Source organism: Crinia signifera, chromosome 6, assembly GCF_055691185.1.
Source record: "Crinia signifera chromosome 6, ASM5569118v1, whole genome shotgun sequence".
Taxonomy (NCBI): Eukaryota; Metazoa; Chordata; class Amphibia; order Anura; family Myobatrachidae; genus Crinia; species Crinia signifera.
The window spans coordinates 229,285,244-229,304,912 of record NC_139222.1 but is presented as its reverse complement, the minus strand read 5'-3'; the positions used below and the strand labels follow the sequence as shown (position 1 = coordinate 229,304,912).

Sequence of the window (19,669 nt, the reverse complement as noted above, 5' to 3'; positions counted from 1 at the left end):
TGCAGTATTCCCCACTGGGGTGGGCCCCTAGAATCCTTGGGCCCCCGGACAACTGCCCATTAAGCCCAATGGGAAAGACAGCACTGTTGCGATGGCAAGTTAATGGTCAATATTAGGCAGGCTGATTTTCTAAACACGGCAATGGCATTCTAATTTATTATACTGCTACTGATCTTTCTTTCCATACAGGTGTTATGTGTTGGTAATAACAAAAAAAATGATATAAAAAAGGAAAACCGATCTCTTCATCTTAAATACTTCCAAATATCGAGAACACTTGGTTCATAGGAGTAAACGGAATTTCTGCAGTGCTATATAATGGGATGTACTAAAAAGGATGATTGCGGAAAGGGACATCTCCTAAATAATGATGCAATGACATCCCTTTAGAGTACAAAATATGTCTAAATCCCTATTTATTGCTCTTTCTTTATGCGCCATAAACAGCCTTACAGTATGAGTTACCTGATATACATGTCCATAGGAAAGACCGTGTTTTGACATCATTCATCATGTCAACATGACCCACATACTAGTAATAACTTACCTGGGGCCAGATGCACTAAGCTTCAAAAGTGATAAAATGGACAGTGATATATATCCAATCAACTCCTGTCTGACATTTATAAAACAGTCTGTGACATGGCATGTACAGATGGAGCATCTCTCGTTCAGCGCCGGGGATCACCAGAATGTCCCCGCTAGCATTCGCCGGCGGAGAGGCGCGCCATCTGACTGGGAAGCGCGAGTGTCTCGCGCATGGCGGGGGACAGAAACCGCCTCAGGGAGATGGGCAGGGTGGCAGCGGAGACCGGTGGGGAACTACAGAGAGCTCCTTTGGAAGGGGACGCGTGAGCGTCTCCTGTGTGCGTGTCCCCTTCCGGCAGTTGGCGATCTGACCGCCAGACCCCCACTAGACGAGGCGGGCTCCATCTGTAGGAGCTGATTGGCTGGCTGTTTATAAATCTCCATTGTGTCACTTTTTGTAGATTAGTGCATGTGACCCCTTGTCAGACAGCTCACTCAGTGGCTTCTGGGTTTGGTGGCATCCTTGTCATCTTCCAGCAGTTGGGCAGGAACTCTAACCTTCTCCCTAGAGTCTAAGGGCAAGATTCTCTATCACAGAAATGCGGTAAAAACCCAGTTATCGGGGTTTTTACCGCATTTCTGTATTCTCTAATCCCCCTTCGCAGTGTCAGCGCTGCGGAGGGAATCGCCAGAAAAAGCTGGCGATCCCCTGCAGAAGCCTATGGGCTTCTTACCGCAGCGGTGTGTGAGGAATCCGTAACGGATCCCTCACAGCATGCCCCGCGGCCGGAGCGTCGGTCTGCGCATGCGCAGACGGACTCCCGTGTCATAGACCCGGAAGTCCAGCAACGGCGCCGCATCGCAAGGGACAGCTCTTACCGCAAGAGCTTTCCCTTGCGTTAATGACCGCATATTTTAGAGAATATGCGGTCATTAGAAATGCGAATGCCGGCGATACTGGGCTGCGGATTTTAGAGAATCCCGCCCTAAATCTCCCCTCCCCGTCCCATATCCTAAAAATAGCCCTCCGGTCTGTGCAGAATGTAGACATTTGCCATGTATAAATTGTGCAGCTATTTCAACAATATCAAAACTGTTGATATTCTGAATATCAACATAAAGCTTGAATCCAACTAAACACAATACCAGAATGATTCTGAGATACGTTTAACCTCAGCTAATCTCAAATACCTAAAGTTATTAGAGAGGCCCAATTCTAATACGCAGCGCTGCCTCCTGACTACTAGGAGTAGAAGGACTCTTTCCTCTATGATCCCTGCTAATAACAGTATAAATGTATGAACTCACACAATATAAATATTATACAGATCAAATGCTGCAGAAAATAATCAAAGACATGAAGATGGTCTTCAGTATTTATTAAAATATACAATAAAAAAATAGCAAAAAATAAATAAATAATACAAATAATTACAATTAATTCCACATAAAACGTTACAAGTTGGTAAGCAGGAAACAGTGGGCCTAATTCAGTTTCATGTACAGATTTACGTTCTAAGTTCTATTCTCTATGTGTTCACCTCCTCTATGCATGGGCCAGTGTAGGTGACTCTTCTGAAACCATCGGAGTCTGAACTCTGCATCAGTTGGCATTATATAAGAGCCCAACGTCTGAGTAGTTTTTGTGTCAATCTGTCCGTCTTCTTTTATTCTTTCTGCTGAAAGATCTTCTGCCATGGCCTAAAAAGAATGTTTGGAAACAATGTTACAAGGATCCTTTATTCAAAAAATAATAATAAAAAAAAAATTCTAATTCAGACGAACACAAAGTACAGTTTTTCTCTAATGGACAAAACCATGCTGTACTGCAGGAGGGGCAACTGTAACATGTGCAGAAAGCGTTAAGGCCAACATACACTAAACCAAGGTAACACATGCCGCCTCCAATGTGTTACCTTGGCAACTGCCTGCCAGCGAGCCGTATGTAGTCCTTTAGCATACAATGTATTGTGTATGACCCCCAGCAAGTGTGCAGCACTTGCGATCTCTGGATCAAAACTGGTGAGTACGTGGCTGTACATTCGATCGCTATCTGATGTTAGGCACATACGATTTGGGCACTTTTCACCCGATTTCTATTTCTGTGCAGGATAAATACTGGCTTCTTTATGTTTACACAATTTAGATTTCCCCACCTGCAGTGTCAGTTTTAATTAGGCCCTTTTTACAGTAACTGGGAGGTGTACCTCTAACAACCAGTCACATTCTAGAAAATCATCGCAACCAGACTACTTATTTTCTACAATGTACTAGATCAGTGGTTCCCAATCTGTGTGCTGTGGCTCCCTGGTCTCACTGGTCCAGGACCAATTTAAAATATTTATGGTTAATAATTTATGGGCAAAACCAGTGCTGGTGGCTGCCAATCATAAAATGTGTACAAACAGAAGCAAATCCTGCCCTTTACCACATAACTGGACCTAAGAATCACATTTAATCCCAATCTACTTATTTATTTATTTATTAACAGTTTCTTATATAGCGCAGCATATTCCGTTGCGCTTTACAATAGCAGACAGTGATACAACAAAACAGGGTATTTACAGACAGTCAAAATGTAGGAGGGCCCTGCTCGCAAGCTTACAATCTATAGGACTTAATGTTATATGTATTCTGTTTGTTTTGTTTTTTTGGCGTAGGGGTGGCGTGAAAAAATTCTGATACTGTAGGGTGCCGTGATTAAAAAAAAAAAAAAATTGGGAACCACTTTATTAGATAAATGGGTACTTGTTTCCTAGCACGGCGCCCATGATATTCAGTCGTACGGCATTGCATGCCATATGCCGGCATGCAATTCGATTTTAAAAATTGTATAAGTCCCCTATACAATTTTTAAATGTATAAGCACCCTAATGGGTGCTTACAATGTTAAATGCAACCCCACGCCACCCCCAGTATCAACGCCAACCCGAAGCGTGGCGAGTGCAGCGAGCCCACGAGGGGCGGCGGTACGCGTCCTCCGACCTTTTCATACCCCCACTATCCACGTCGCGTGGAGTTGATCTTTTATAGTGTGGCGAGCGCAGCGAACCACCGAGCCCGAAGCGTGGCGAGCGTAGCGTGCCCCGCGAGGGGACGCGTATTACTTTACATGTATTCCGCGGGCACTCGCCACGATTTGGGCTCGGTTGCTCGCCACACTATATAAAATGAACTCCATGCCGACGTGGATAGTGGGGGTATGAAAAGGTCGTAGGATGCATACCGCCACTCCTCCCGGGCTCGCTGTGCTCGTCACGCTTACGGTTGGCGTTGATAGTACGGGTGGCGTGGGGGTGCTTTTTACATTGTAAACACCCATATCGGTGCTTATACAATTATTTATCTTATAGGGGGCACATTTAACATTGAAAACACCCATTAGGGTGCTTATACAATTTGAAATCGTATACCATTGTATATGCCATACAATGCGATGGTATAAAATGTAAAATTGTATAACATCGGCTGCCATTGCGTAACATCGCATAAAATCATATGCCTTATGGTATGCGATGCGATGGGCGCCGTGCTAGGAAACAAGTACCGATAAATGATAGCTAGAATCTTATCTCCACTTTTACCTTTTAAAAGATTTAGGGGCAGATTATTAAGCTCGGCAAGTGATAAAGTGTCTGGTTTTTATCACTGGCCAATCAGCTCCTAACTGTGAAGTTACAGGCTTGGTTTGAAAAATGACAGGTAGGAGCTGAGTGGTCAGTGATAAAAACCAGACACTTTATCACTTCACCGAGCTTAATAAATCTGCACCACAGTACCACTATCCCTACATGTTCTTTACATAATACAAATGGGGCCTGATTCAGAGTTTATCGTAGATCGATGTATTTGCAAATTAACCAATTATATCGAATGACTGTGCACGTGTCTCATTGCAATAGGGACTGATTCTATTTTGACAACACCTGCATTTACCTATATTTATACTCTGTTAATGCTGGCTATGACGGAGTATGTCTGCTTTAGTGAAGAGAGGGATTTGCAATTCCTTTAGATGCACCAATAGGGCTTACACTTGTGACTATAGTAGGACCTGGAACTTTGTATTAAATAACAAAGGCACATTAGTGAAAGCAGCTGTTTATGTTGCAATAGAAACCTGTCAATCAATTCTTTACAAGTCACATATCTAGAAAAGTGCATTTTTACCTTATTTCGATTTATTAATCCATTTATATATATATGTAATCAATTAGTGCACAAACCTAGCAGATGCATAGAAGCAAAATAAACACACATGACAGAGCAAACAAAATGTCTACAGTGGAACTTTGCATATGACCAAACCCTGGACAAAAATAATATGTACACTGTTTCATATGACAAGCGTTGACTGATACATAAAATATCATTTGGAAACGCAGTACGCCCTGCAATCTCTCTTCCACCAGGGAAATCTTCCTTTACGCTATTAGACTGGAATAATATGATATTTGTAAATCAGGTTTATTTGGGAAAGACTCCCTATATCTATGGTTTCCAACTTCTCCAAGCTTAATAAATCTGCCCGTGTCTTCTAAGCACCGGGGGGCCGCAAGGATCTTGCAAGGGCGCCTTGGGTTGATAGTCAAGGACCAAATCAAATTTTCTAAGGTCAAACTGATGGGCAAAAGCAGTGCTTATGGCTGCCAATCATAAAACAAGTGGACAATAATTAGCACAACTGAGCCTAATGGTATCCATACATTATGCGATTTGGGCCCGATTTCACCCGATTCCGGCAGATCAGGCCCGGAAATGAGGTCAAATAGGCCCAAATAGCATGTGTGTGACATCCGATCACCAGATTGGAGCCTGATAATGGAACGTGCTGCACATAAGATATACAATTTGATCCCTCTCCTGGCAGCAGGGAAAGCGGATCGCATGCAGAAGTACCACATGCGATCATGCTGCCCAGGGAGGTCCCGGGCGGCTCAAGGGGGATTGGAACGCGACTTCCCAGAGGGGAGAAGTAGAATAGGGTATGGGGGGGCCTTAAGGATGACAGGTAGGTACAAGTTACTTAATTTTCCATAATGTATCAACCAGTGACCACTTTTACATCCATCTTTTCCCGAAAATACAAATGGGGTCCATTTAATTAGGTGTTAATTGTGCAAGTTGCAGTGCCCTTTCAAATCCAGCAACGGTACCACATATCGCAGTACTTGCTACTCGATTTCAACCAGACAGTTTAGCAGTTTTTTACGAGCTTAGTCTGCCGTAAAGCGAGGCTGTTGCCATGCTAGCTTGCAAGTGCCATACAATTCACACCTAATTGTATTCATCCCTTTGATTTTTGTTCTACATCACTTCGTTATTTCTTTCTATGAGATTTGAAAATTGGATTTTTGGTACTTGTTTCCTAGCACGGCGCCACCGATTAACATTGGAAGGCATCAGGTCTGAAAAAAAATGCGATGCGACCGATTCGACCAGATTTTTAATTGTATACCCACCCTGATGGGTAATTACTATGTGAAATGCCCCCCCATTGTTAAAGCCACACCACGATCAACGCAAACCCGAAGCGGGTCTGGGGGGGGGGGGGGGGGGGGCATTTTACATTGTAATCAGCCATCAGGGTGGCTGTACAATGTAAAATCGGGTCGGTTGTAATGGCATGCGATGCGACCGATTTCAAAATTTTATGGGGACGTCTTTAAACCCCGAAAATCGGGTCGGTCGGGTCCCATCGCATACCTTAAGTTATGGTATGCGATGGGACCAGACAGGCGCCGTGCTAGGAAAAAAGTACCGGATTTTTTTAGATTCAGTAAATATGAGGTTCAAGTCACACCATTTAACCTCACCTCAGCCAAGAGCATCTTAGATTCTTCGACTAACCCAAACTTGTTCAGTTGTTTCTCGATTTGATCTTGTGTGTTCAGATTATTTTCCAATACAAACGATGCATGTTGTGGCTGTATAAGCTGCAGGAGAAGTCTGTAAAACGAAAACACAAGTAAAGCAGATCACTCATAAAACGGCATAACCGGTTTTGTTCCTGCAAGCATGCTGTGGTCGTTCTTCAGGTCACAGTTTCTGGAGCAGGTCTGCTGCTTGCAGACACCGTGCTAAGTAAATCCCATTTGTGGAAAATAAGAATGTGGCTCCTCTGTATAAGACTCCTTGAATCAGTATTGGAAATGTTTTCCCTGATTATTTTTTGATTTAGTAGTACTGACAGAGTAACGATAAGCCTGTTATTTGTTGCAGATGTGCAACCCCCACACTTGCTTCTTATAACCTCTACAAGGGCAGCAGTGTAGCTTATGAGGTGATGACGGATTTACTTCATTCCATCAAACCCCACACTGAAGTATGTACCACAGAAATGCCCTTTTCAATTATTCCCGAGTTGCACATACAAAAAAATGTTTCATATCCAAAAAAAAAAAAAAAAAAAAATGACGGTACTTGTGGAGTATCACGGCTCCCACGATGTGCATCGTATGCTAAAAAATCGCATACGATTTTGCACTGAAATGCATCCAAATGCATGGAAATGTGTTGCAAACATGTTAAATGCCCCCAAATGTCATTTTTCAGAGTGTACCACCCCACTATCAACGCCAACCCGAAGCGTGGCGAGCGGCGGCGGTACGCGTCCTACGACCTTTTCATACCCCCACTATCCACGTCGGCGTGTGGAGAGCGCAGCGAGCCACCGAGCCCCGCGAGAGGACGCGGATACCTTCACAGGTATACGCGTCCCCACGCGGGCTTCACAGGTGTCCGCGTCCCCTCGCCACGCTTCAGGCTCGGATAGTGGGGGTATGAAAAGGTCGTAGGACGCGTACCGCCGCCGCTTGCCACGCTTCGGGTTGGCGTTGATAGTGGGGGTGGTTCACTCTGAAAAATGACATTTGGGGCATTTAACATGTTTGCAACACATTTCCATGCATTTGGATGCATTTCAGTGCAAAAACGCATGCGATCGAATCGCATGCGATTTGATTGCATGCGGTTTTTGCTAAAAAACGGTAAAAAAATCGCATCTCATCGCATGCCATCTCATGACACTACATATGGCATGCGATGGGAGCCGTGATACTCCCCTCAAGTACCAAAATGACAAATTTTTTTTTGCGATGAAGAACTTTTTGTATCATACATATGTATCATACAATAGCAAATATATTTTTAGTTTATACTTTTTTATTGTAACTAATGTACATCACATCTAAGGGCTCGAAAGTGGTCTCTGATTTCACACAGAATAGTCATAGTTGAGGTTTTTTAGTTTTTATTTGAGGTTTATAAAGATAGAGATGCCAACTATTAGTGGTTGATAGGTAACGCTTTACTGGTTGACTAATTCCCTCTGAAACACCCATCGTGTGCAGATGCTGTCAGGCAACATGTTACATTCCGAGATAAATTCAACTTCCGGGTTGAAAATAACACCAAAATGTTCATTAGACTGAAGGTGCCTATACACTGTGTCAGAGGCGTAACTAGATATTCATGGGCCCCATAGCAAAGGTTTGTAAGGGCCCCCTATTTAGCAACTGATGGAGATAAATGTATGTAAAACATATTACTTAGACAGTAGTGATGGGCCCCCTTCAGCTCTGGGCCCCATAGCAGCTGCACCCCTTGCACCTATGGTAGTTACGCCCTTGCACGGTGTGATAGGCACCATGCGTTTTGTACTACATCACATGAGTTTTGAACGCGATGCAATGCAATCTAGTACAAAAAGTATGTGTGGCACATACTTTTTGTGCTGTGCGATGTAATGTGTGTGGCATTGCGCATTGCACCCATTAAATTGTACCTTGTATGGGCACCTTTATAGAGGGTACACATGGTGAGGAGATTTCCACAATTTTCTATTCAATTTAGCTTGAATGGAAATCGCATAGAAAAATCGAATGACCATTGAATGGTTTTTCCACATTCGATCCCTATGGGCACTCCTGTGTAGTGTAAACCGAATATACAAGTAGTCTTGGCATGCACGACTATATAGTGTTAATCAAATAGTAGATTGCGCAAATCTTCCTAGAATCTAATCTAAAACAAAATCTCACCATATGCACCCACTGAAAGTGCACAGGACCCATTTATTAAGTATAAATCAACATGCTTTAGCAATAGGACTTGGGTTAAGTAGGATATTTCAAAATGTAAAAAGTGGACACCATGGGACTACAAGTCCTATCATGCCTTGTCACAGTTTTGATATTCGGGAATGCTAAAACTATGGCAAGGCATGCTGGGATGTGTAGTTTCACAACAGCTGGAGGACTACAGTTTGAACATGCCTGATCTAGATGCTCAGAATCCTAACATGGTAAGTCACCAGTGCTAATTACAACCTAACTCTAAACCTAATGCTTACAATACCTACAGATATAGCCACGTTCATTTATCCTGTTGGTCGGCCATCTTGGGTTCCATGTCCTGCCATGGCGCATTAAGGTGTACTATGGTGAAAGGGTACTTGTTTCCTAGCACGGCCACACCGATTTACATCGGGGTGGTCGTGTCGGAAAAATCGCGTCGATCGCATCGCATGCGATTTGGTCGCATGCGATGCGATCGACGCGACCGACCCGATTTTTTTATTGAATGAAATGTAAATCGGGTCCCTGGGACCCGATTTTACATTGGATTCAATGTGAAATATTCCCTAGACCCCCAAATTTTACGACGTAAACCCCACCCCACGATAGACGCCAACCCGAAGCGTGGCGAGCGCAGCGAGCCCGCGAGGGGCGGCGGTGCGCGTCCTCCGACCTTTTCATTCCCCTACTATCCACGTCGGCGTGGAGTTGAGAATAGAATCGTGTGGCGAGCGCAGCGAGCCACCAAGCCCGAAGCGTGGCGAGCGCAGCGTGCCCCGCGAGGGGACGCGTATACCTGTGAAGTTATACGCGTCGCCACGCTTCGGGCTCGGTGGCTCGCTGCGCTCGCCACACGATTCTATTCTCAACTCCACGCCGACGTGGATAGTAGGGGAATGAAAAGGTCGGAGGACGCGCACCGCCGCCACGCTTCGGGTTGGCGTCTATCGTGGGGTGACGACGGGGACATCTATAATGTGAAATGGGTCATATTGGCCCATTTCACATTTTTCACATTTTTTTAAAGGTGAGATGGACTTAATCAAGTCCATCTCATCTTGTGCCATTATAATGGCACAAGACCGACGCGATCCTCACGATTTCAATGTTAAAAAATATTTTAACATTGAAGCCTATGGCAAAATCGGGGGCATCGCGTCGGGACCAATGTTTATGGTCCCGACCGACGCGATGCCCCCGATTTTGTACCTTTGCAGGCAAAATGGACCTGATTTCAAAGGAAATCGGGTCCATTGTGTGGATCGTGTACCTTAACTTAAAGGTACACGATCCACACAATTGTGGCCGTGCTAGGAAACAAGTACCGGTGAAAGAAAGTAATTGCACTGCTTTGCAGCTGGATGGCGATTGCTCCACTAATGAAAAGTACAGTACAGTGTCCTGGAAGGAAATGTGAAGCGCCATTGCCATTCACCAGCCGCCTTTGCTTACACTTTAACTGTGCACAGCATGCCGACCTTAGATCCATAGGCAGGTATTCAATGCCGGTGCGAGCGGCCGGCGGGGGGGTTAAACTGCGAGAATCACAGAAAACCAGTGATCCTTGCAGTTTAACCCCCGCGCCGGCCGCTCGCACTATGCAACGTTCCGGGGGAATCCTCGCAGTCACAGAACGGCGAGGTTTCCCCTAAACTGCGAGAGCCGAGGCTAGTGCAGCAAACTCGCTGTAATTAGCCTCGATTCTTGCAGCTTTTGGAGGCACATTCGCAAATTCCCCCTCGCTCAAAAAACGGAGCGAGGGGGAATTTGCGAATGAGGGGGGTCAGTTGAATACTGACAGGGTGAGCAGTGACTGCGAGCAAAAAGTCCTGCTCGCAGTCACCGCTCGCCCACGGCATTGAATATATGCCTCCCTCACGGCCTCGGCCCGCCAGCATGTTGTACAGAAATTATGCTATGTAGTCGCTCAATCAGCCCCAAGGACACGTGGGGAAAGGAGTCCCTCAGGCTGAAATAGTCTTTGTAGCATACCAAATAAAAAAATGGTGGTGGGAGAGACTACTAGACTTAATAGCATTTACAGTGCCAACGGAGATTCCCCCGGGTCCCCGCTGCCGGTTCCCCTCGCCGCCCCTAAAGCGGAGACGGGCAGGATGCCGGTGCCCCACCGACGGAGGATTGGGACGCTCGTGAGACACATGCACGTCCCAGTTCAGTGTAGCGCTCACCAGAGGGGAGGCTCTGGCGAGCCCCGGCCAAAGATGACAGGGGCTACATCTGTACATTGAATTTAGTTTTTATTACAAGGATATTGCTTGCATTGTGACAAACCCCAAGCGACATCAGCATTTGTCTTTAGTAATCAATACTGTACATCATTATTATAATAATTTTATTCATAAAATGTGCCAAAAGTGCTTTGCAGCGTCGTACAAAGGAACAAAACAGGGAGACAAAACTTAGCAATACAGTAAATGTGAGGACTTGAGCAACATGCTACTAGGGGCTGGTGGCAAAAGATGGAGAGGAGTATGCCGCTGAAGATGGTCGCTGAGTGTGAGTAGGAGAGAGCTGTGAAGAGAAGAGTACTTTGACAACAGGAGAGAAGAGGGCCCTGCTTACAATCTAGTAAGAAGGGGAGACAGACAGATTACATGAGGTGCAAGCAAGTGGGAGGTGGTTTGATAGCAGAATGTAAGCAGGCAGAGATGATCAAGGCGTGTGGCAGGGGTCAGAGGACAAGCATCACAATGCAAGCAATATTATTTTATAAAAATAAACGGTATTTAATGTAAATGCTGTTGTAATTCTGTTAGTACTGTTGCCCCATCGTCATTTAAAAGAGAAAAAATCTGCTACGTTATTGCACATTCTGCTCCGGCAACACTGAGTGGAAATGTAGGCAGAGTTCAGCTCTGTAAGGATGGGCTCTTTGTTGCAGATAGTCTCTGACAACCGCTATGCTCGGGACACTATTTTATTCTTCCACCACGCCCTAGTTGACGGTAGGACATGTTGTCGGCACACGTCAACTTAATAAAACTCAACAACGACAACCACCACATGCTTCGCCGCACTGCAGTGTGGATGGATTTGCGATCAGGTAGGCTAGATGAGTGCAGCTATATCTGTATAAAAAGAAAAGAGGGCACTCACCAATCTTTATAGTGCAAGAAAAGTTAGTGCTTTGATCTGCGTATCAGTATACAAGCTGACATTTTGGTCCCTAATCAGACCTTTGTCATGGTGAATAAGAGAAATGTCTCTCAGAGAGCGCAATGGTTAATTAATTATTAATTTATTATAGATAAAAATTTCATCAGAGGCTAAATGAAACAACACAATTCATGAAGGACAAAAAGTAAAACAAGTACATATATAGTTAAAAACAGCCAATAATTTCCACCAGTAGTATGCAAATGAATCCTCTTCACATTGATTAATAATGGCTTACTTATCCCTTTGATATCGGCTGGCCAGCGCTGGATATTAGGGGATAAGGTACCTTGTATACGAAGTGAAAAGAGTTATCCAATAGTTTGGGACACCAAAAACTTTGATATCTTTGTCATGTTCAATTTCACTGGTGTGTAAGGAACTTGTCAGCTTGTATACGGACACTGGTGGTACTGTACGTAGATTAAAGCATGATCTTTTATTGCATCTAAGCAATGGTCAAGTACTATAGATATAGATCTTGCGAAACCGCATTGATTTTTCATATGTCCACCCAAAGGTCACAGGTAATCAATAAACTGCAGGAAATATGGGCAGATTAATGAGAATACACACAAACTGCACAATATCGAGACTATTTGGCTGATATCCATCGTCAAGACAATAAAGCGTTCCTGGACATTTTAGAACAGCATTTGGGCGCAATACTTACACAATCACCTGTTTATTAGCAAACTGGCCTAATAGTATTCTAGCGTGTAGCTAATTTTACCCTAAATGCATCAGAACCCTAAACATTCATATTAGAATGTAAGCTCTCACGAGCAGGGCCCTCTCTCCTTATGTGCCTTTCTTAGAATATATAAACCTCTGCCACCCTGATAATTGATTCAGGGTCCTGTACCCTGGTGCAACTATCCATATTAACCATGTACTTGTCCTAAACTGTCTTGTACTGTAATTTGTTATGTGTTTTTGATTATAACTATGCTCTGTAAAGCGCTGCGGAATCTGTGTGCGCTATATAAGAAACTGTTAATAAATAGTCAACTAGAACACTTGGTACTCGCGCACAGAGTGACTTTGCAACAGAGAAGCTCCTGCGAGTGAAAACAGTTTGTCAGTGGCCTTACTAACAGACAGCAGGAAAGGACAAGATGACCCGGGGAATAGGTTGCATCAGATTGTAACAGCAGATGATATACCGTACCTTGCTCTAATGAATGATGCACATGACCACATCCACAGTTGTTCTCTAGTTATGCAGTCTTTGGCTGAAGGACATGCATCATTTTCATTACTGGCTTTTATTTCAGCATCTCTGCAGTTTAAGATGTCCATGGTCTCGAGAGGGCCCTTTAAGCAATCTGAACTCTCCAAGGATACATTAATCTGGGAACACTCTGATATATTGTCACAGTCACCAGCAGCAAGGAAAAGATCCATGTAGGCTTCTGCCAGACCTATCCAGAAATGTGGATTGAATGGGTGCAAGGAAATCAGCTGTTGCAAACAGGACGCTGCTTCTTGCAGGTTCCCCAATCGTCTGTAAATGGTTACTTGGAGATTCAAGGACCCTGTGAAGTGATCAGTGTTACTAGCTCCTTTTATCTAGAAAAATAAATAAAAAAATTAAATGTTATATTCTGGTTGCTCAGAGGTTCACATTGCGATGAAGCAAAATATATTTGGACAAGACCACTACTCCATAAACAGAACAATAATTGTGTTTTAGCTTGCCAATGCAAAAATATTGGACTTATCTTGCAACACAAACCAGGTAGAGGAAAAATAAAATACATTTCTGTCATTATACCTACAGTATAAACCGAGTGGGCGGGGGTGTTTTTCAAAGACTTGCAAAACTGCGAAATTCACAGCTTTGCGATTCAACCAGAGTAATGTTCTAAATATGGGGTGAAACTTGCAGATTTTTTGCCTGCCAAAAAAATCAGCACGGATTCAATCTCCCATTAACGGCCCCCATACACTACCGCAATTTGACCCATTCCCAACATATACACACACAATCATTCAGACTTTCTAAAAGATTCCATGAAAAATAAGCTACCACGAATTAGTTGGTCCATGTTACCAAAATAGTGGCATTTTATACATAACAACCATTTCTGATGTTCACTTTAGATGTTGTGAATAAAGATCATTTAGCTGATCAGAACAATATTCCCTTTTTTTATGTTTTTCCGTAGGAACTAGACTTTGACCAAATCAGGATAAAAGGAAGTTCACAAAAAGTTTCATCTTAAAATAAAATGTAAGCAATGATAAATTGATCATTTTAAATTGATTAAAAAAAATTATTAAATTAAAATGCTATTCAAAGCAATGTCTTCATTTATTAACATCAGGCCCTGCCCATATAGAGCTTACAATATATATTCCCTACCACATGTACACGCGCACACACAGACATTCTAGGTCAACCATACTCATTAATACGGTTTATAAAGTCACTTTAGATGAATGTACACATACGAAGGCTCTTGATAAATGTGTGTGCTATTGTTGTTACTTTAAATTGCACCTCCAGGCCTTTAATTACTTTTAGATATATTTTTACCAGCATATTTGCAATATTCAAAGCTTCTTTATATCGCCCCAAGCGTATTAAACAGCGTGCCTGGCTTTCCTGGACATCTCTTCTCATTGCGTTGTTAGCTGGCGGCAATAGCAGATAGCAGTCACTGTACTCATTAAGTGCTCTCTAAAACAGAAGGGAAAATTAGAAATCACTGTTACTGAAATGTCCATACAGATGAAAACCACCCATTATTAAGATCAGTTCATATTTATAAAAATTAAATAAAAGCACAAAAAAAAAAAAAATTGCAAGTACATACAAATTCTTTGGTGTCTGAAAAATATATACACAAGGAAACGGTACAGTATCTGAAATGAATCACATGGAAAAACAGAAAAAATTAATATTTACGCATAGGTAAATATTACCGGCGCTTGCGAGGTGTTGAGACAGCTGCTCACGCACTGGGAAGGTCAATTCCCAAAATTAAATTATATTGGTGGAGCACTGAATATACTACAATTTAGGTTAAACAATGAATTAACTAATAAATTGATCAATTGGGTATCCTATAAAAAAAGAGATTTATTCAGTCCAACATACAATTAGCCAATGGTATATAGGCATATTAGGAACAAATTTAAAATAAATAAAAATACACTCAATAGGAGGATTAGTGGTCCCCAAGATGTTGTCCATTTAGAACCTGGTTTGGTGGGTGTGCATAGACCTGTCTGGGTGCCTTGTACCTGGATTCGACCGTGCTTGGTGTCGGTAGCTTCTGATTCGCAGAAGGTTAGGCCCTAATGATAAGCAAATAATGATGTCCCGATTTGCTCTTCCAGTTATTGTGGATAAAAAAAAAAGTGGAGAGCAGGGGGATTGGCAGGGGGAGCTGGTCCAAGTGGGGTGGGGTAGTAAAAAAGTCAAATTCCCAACACAGATGCAGGTATTCAATACTTTAATTCCCCTTGTACAGCGAATCCTGTTTTGGATTCGCTGCACAATAGCTGGGTTCCGGAGGACTGCAGCATTCGCTGCCAGCCCTCCCTCACCCCCCATTCAACGCCTCAAGGGCTTGCTGCCCCTGGGGGCAAATTTTAACCCCCTCCCCGGCGAATGCCGCAGGGAGCCGGAGGACGGCTGCAGGCAGGGAGATGGAAGCCTCCCTGCCTGTGCCGGACACTGTGGAGGTGAAGGAGGGCTGTCGGGGACACAGGGAGAGCCCCCCAGAGCTGGCAGGGGGCTGTGTTAGAGAGCCGCTACACACTGGTCCCGATCGTGCATATGTAATGATTGGGACCAGTGTGCAGTGAATATATGAATATTAATGAGCGGCCCCCGGCTCGGCCCCCGCTGGTGAATGTGTAAAAAAATCGGTACTCTTTACCTAGAACGGCGCCCATCGCGACCATCGAATGCACTAAAAAACGGGTGCGACGCGATGCCCGCGATTTCCCATAGGGACCAATGTTAAAAATCAGATTGGACGCGATTTTAGTGTTCAATGCCTCAATGCCCGCGATTTTTCCATAGGAAACAATGTTAAATGGGCCACAGAGCCCTAATAGACCCCCTGAAGTCTGAAATGGACCCCACAATTTTTAACGGCACCCCACGATCAACGTGAACCCGAAGCGTGGCGAGCGCAGCGAGCCCGCGAGGGGCGGCGGTACGCGTCCTCCGACCTTTTCATACCCCCACTATCCACGTCGGCGTGGAGTTGAGAATAGAATAGTGTGGCGAGCGCAGCGAGCCACCGAGCCCGAAGCGTGGCGAGCGCAGCGAGGGGACGCGGATACCTTCACAGGTAAACGCGTCCCCTCGCGGGCTTCACAGGTGTCCGCGTCGCCACGGACACCTGTGAAGCCCGCGAGGGGACGCGTATAACTGTGAAGGTATCCGCGTCCCCTCGCGGGGCTCGCCACACTATTCTATTCTCAACTCCACGCCGACGTGGATAGTGGGGGTATGAAAAGGTCGGAGGACGCGTACCGCTGCGCTCGCCACGCTTCGGGTTCACGTTGATCGTGGGGTGGCGTTAAAAATTGTGGGGGCCATTTAAGACTTCAGGGGGACTATTAGGGCTCTGTGGCCCATTTAACATTGTTTCCTATGTAAAAATCGCGGGCATTGAGGCATTTAACACTAAAATCGCGTCCAATCTGACTTTTAACATTGATCCCTATGGGAAAATCGCGGGCATCGCGTCGCAACCGTTTTTTATGTACCCGCGATGCCCGCGATATTTTACCCCCGACGCCCGCGATTGTAATCGCGGGCGCCGTTCTAGGTAAAGAGTACCAAAAAATCTAAATAAAAATAAATATTGTGTAAAAAATAAATAAAAATTAAAATATATTCATGTGCTGCAAGGACATGAATAAAAATAGCATGCCCCTTCACAGAAAAAAAAATCAGATTTTTTGACACCAAAATAAAAATAAAAAACGCTTTATTTTCAAAGATCACATTCCAGTTCACCTAAAAAAGATGACGAATGTAAAATGGAGAATCCTGGCGAAAATCACTGGAGAAAGCAGTTCTCCACTTCAGCATTGAATACACTCTCGGCGAATTCAACTGAAAACCCCATTGAAAACCACCGGCGAATCGCGGTGAATCACAAACGGCGAATCACCAGACATTCGCTCTTCATTTGCAGCGAATTGTGTCCATTGAATAGGGAAAGAAAATGTGAGAAAACTCGCCAGAAAACAGGCGATTTGCCAGATTCGCTGAAAAAAATGGTGAATCAGAGGCATTGAATACTGGCCAGAGTGTAGGCTGATGCGTTTCGTTGTTCACAGACAACTTTTTCAACAGGACTTGAAATAAGTATACTTTGCATTTGTCTTACCAATATTCAACTTTTGAGTATTTTTATTTATTTTAAATTTGTTTATAATATGCCTATATAAAATTGGCTAATTGTACGTTAGATTGAATAAATCTTTTATGCGATACGCAATTGATAAATTTATTAGTTATTTTTTTTAACCTTAATTGTAGTATATTCAGCGCTCCACCAATATTATTTTACTCTGAATCACAGGGAAGTAATTTCAAAAGTACTATGTAAACTGTGATTGGAGAAATGTAAACATGAAAGCAAACGTGTTATTCTGCACCTGAAACGCTTCCTGTCTGTAAGATAAATCAGCTTTGAATTTCAGGGTTGTGGGCACATCAGTATAGTCATCATTATTCTCCTCTTTAGTAAACCACTGGGAAGAAACAGGAACACATTATCATTGAGACAGCGGCTACCTACTTCTCATACAGGGGTCTTTCCCCAGGCCCCGCAGCCTGAGCCCCCACTGCTTCTTGCTGCTGGACGAGCCCGGCTTCCAGCATGCAACTCCTGGCAAAGGGCATGTTGACTCCTGGCAAAGGGCATGTTGACCCCTGGCAAAGGGCATGTTGACCCCTGGCAAAGGGCATGTAGGTAAGCAGCACTTAAGTGACATAATATGTACTAAGCATTACAGCGTGTGGTATTATAAGCAATGGGCATTACAGTGCACGGCACAGTACCACTTAGACATTTTTTGCACCACGGAGCATAGGTCTGGTCTGCATATCAGTGCTGAAATACAAACTATACTGTGCTAGAAGCAAAACAACAGAGAACGACACCCCAGGCAGAGAAGAGGCACTACACAGGTTTTGGAAGATGCAGGGACAGGGACAATAGCATTCCACATAGTGGATAAGATGAGGAGGTACCCTCTTATCCTGCACTGTATCACAAAGTTTGGTACTTGTGTATTATCTGGGCTCCCGATTTTTTCATTGCATGCCACTACTTAAGGCATGCAATGCAATGCGATTTTTCATTGTAAAGACCCGATTTTTAATTGTATAGTCAACCATGGGTGATTTCATACCCCCCACTATCCAACTACGCATGGAGTTGATTTTACATAGTGTGGCGCGCGCAGAGGGCCACCGAGCCCGAAGCGTGGCGAGCGCAGCGAGCCCCGGGAGGGGACGCAGATTACTTTACATGTATTCTGCGTCCGCTCGCCACGCTTTTACCAGCAGATGTGGCGATGATGGATGGTTTTTCATCCATCATCGCCATGTGTGTACGCCTGCCGGGCTGAAAGATTAACCACTTTCAACCCGGCGGACCACCCCGCTGCCTCCCCCCGCCTGTCATACTCACCAAGCTGGTCAGCAGCGCGCCGCTCCTGTCATCTTCTCTCCAGCCGGCTGCTGCTGCTGTCCCTGCTCCCCGGTGACTCGCCCCGCCCCCCACCCTGCTAAACACAGGAGCAGACAGCACTGCTCCCTGACACACAGTGCACCCTGCTTGCCCCGCCCCCTGGCCACCAATGTGTATAATTTTCTGCCCACTGCCACCAATATATTAATTTAAATGCATCAGAATATATATATATTATATATGTATATAAAATATATCCGCTGCGGCTGCCGCATTGCTCCACGGGGGAATTATGCAGGGAGGGAAGGGGCTGGCGGGTGATGTGGTTGGCGCTGCATGGCTCCACTGGGGGGGGTGGAGAGGCCTGCGGGTGATGTGGTGTCGGCCGCTGAGTCGCTCCGGGGGTGCGCAGGGGGAGGGGGGGGGGGGAGTTGCGCCCCATGTCTAGTCCTCGCATGCCATTTAAATAAATACATAGGTGGGCAGTTTGCATTTAAATAAATATACATTGGTGGCAGTCCCTTGATGGCGGCACTGCGGGTCGGGGCATCGGGGGAGGCGGCGGAGAAAGCTCCATAGCCACGGGGCGCGTGCAAGCGCCTCCTGAGCGCACGCCCCTGCCGAGAGCCGGGGGCTGGCGATAAAATAGCCAGCCCCTGCAAGGAAGAGGCCAGCTCCATCTGTATGGAACTCTTGGAATTCAAACCCAGCCCATTTATAATGAAAGATTTTCAGCAAAGTCTTTTGCCTCCTGAAAATCTCTCGCTCTTTGGGGAAAATAGCTCAGTGTGTACACACTACTTTGGTGAAAGATATATCTATCACAGATTTTGGCAAAGTCTTTTGAAATGGAAATCTTCAAGTGTGTATGGGCCTTAAGGGTTGGAATAAAGAAGGTCCATACACCGTAGCTGGGGATGAGAAGGAACCTGTATACATGCAGCACACGTGTCCCCATGCACGGAGCCATTACCTGGGCCTCGCAGCGCTTGGCTGTGTATGGCCGCCCTCTCTCCGCCGTCCGATCCCTGGATTCCGAGAACAACGAGTCCTCAAAGCAAAAGTCCGACTCCATTCACCTTGTTGAATGTTCCGCCTGGCCTAAACCATGATATTCCACGCTGGCTGGATGTCACTGAGCTACTTCCGCACACGGACAAACAGTATCAGACACACGCATGCGCAGTCCCGCCCAGTCTGGGCGCCGGTGTG

General features: G+C 44.8%; 1 protein-coding gene and 1 long non-coding RNA gene across 5 annotated transcripts in view; one reads left to right on the top strand and one right to left on the bottom strand.

Moving 5' to 3' along the window:
• LOC146009065 (uncharacterized) overlaps positions 1-6,944 on the top strand; it is an 18,206-nt gene extending 11,262 nt beyond the window's left edge. Inside the window, exon 3 of the long non-coding RNA XR_014444607.1 lies at positions 6,751-6,944. This is a non-coding gene — a long non-coding RNA (uncharacterized LOC146009065). The remainder of the gene's footprint in view (positions 1-6,750) is intronic.
• C6H8orf76 (chromosome 6 C8orf76 homolog) lies at positions 1,893-19,669 on the bottom strand. 4 transcript variants are annotated; one of them, XM_083149079.1, is made up of 6 exons: positions 19,431-19,668; positions 17,418-17,513; positions 14,386-14,469; positions 12,955-13,355; positions 6,345-6,477; positions 1,893-2,229 (listed from the first exon to the last, which is right to left on the bottom strand). In XM_083149079.1, exons 1-6 carry the CDS (start codon positions 19,530-19,532, stop codon positions 2,044-2,046), a joined length of 1,002 nt encoding a protein of 333 aa, XP_083005205.1. In that variant the 5' UTR covers positions 19,533-19,668; the 3' UTR covers positions 1,893-2,043. The 4 variants fall into 4 exon arrangements, with proteins under 4 accessions (XP_083005205.1, XP_083005203.1, XP_083005207.1 ...); XM_083149077.1 differs by having other exon boundaries at positions 14,326-14,469; positions 19,431-19,666; XM_083149081.1 differs by lacking the exon at positions 17,418-17,513 and having other exon boundaries at positions 19,431-19,669.

Bases quoted from the DNA above. Each gene is read 5' to 3' on its own strand.
- C6H8orf76 (XM_083149077.1), bottom strand. From the start codon at position 19,532: ATGGAGTCGGACTTTTGCTTTGAGGACTCGTTGTTCTCGGAATCCAGG. The intron at 17,514-19,430 runs GTAATGGCTCCG...GTTTCTTCCCAG, and splicing joins CCAAGCGCTGCGAGGCCCAG to TGGTTTACTAAAGAGGAGAA. The intron at 6,478-12,954 runs GTACGGTATATC...TTCGTTTTACAG, and splicing joins GCATCATTCATTAGAGCAAG to ACTTCTCCTGCAGCTTATAC.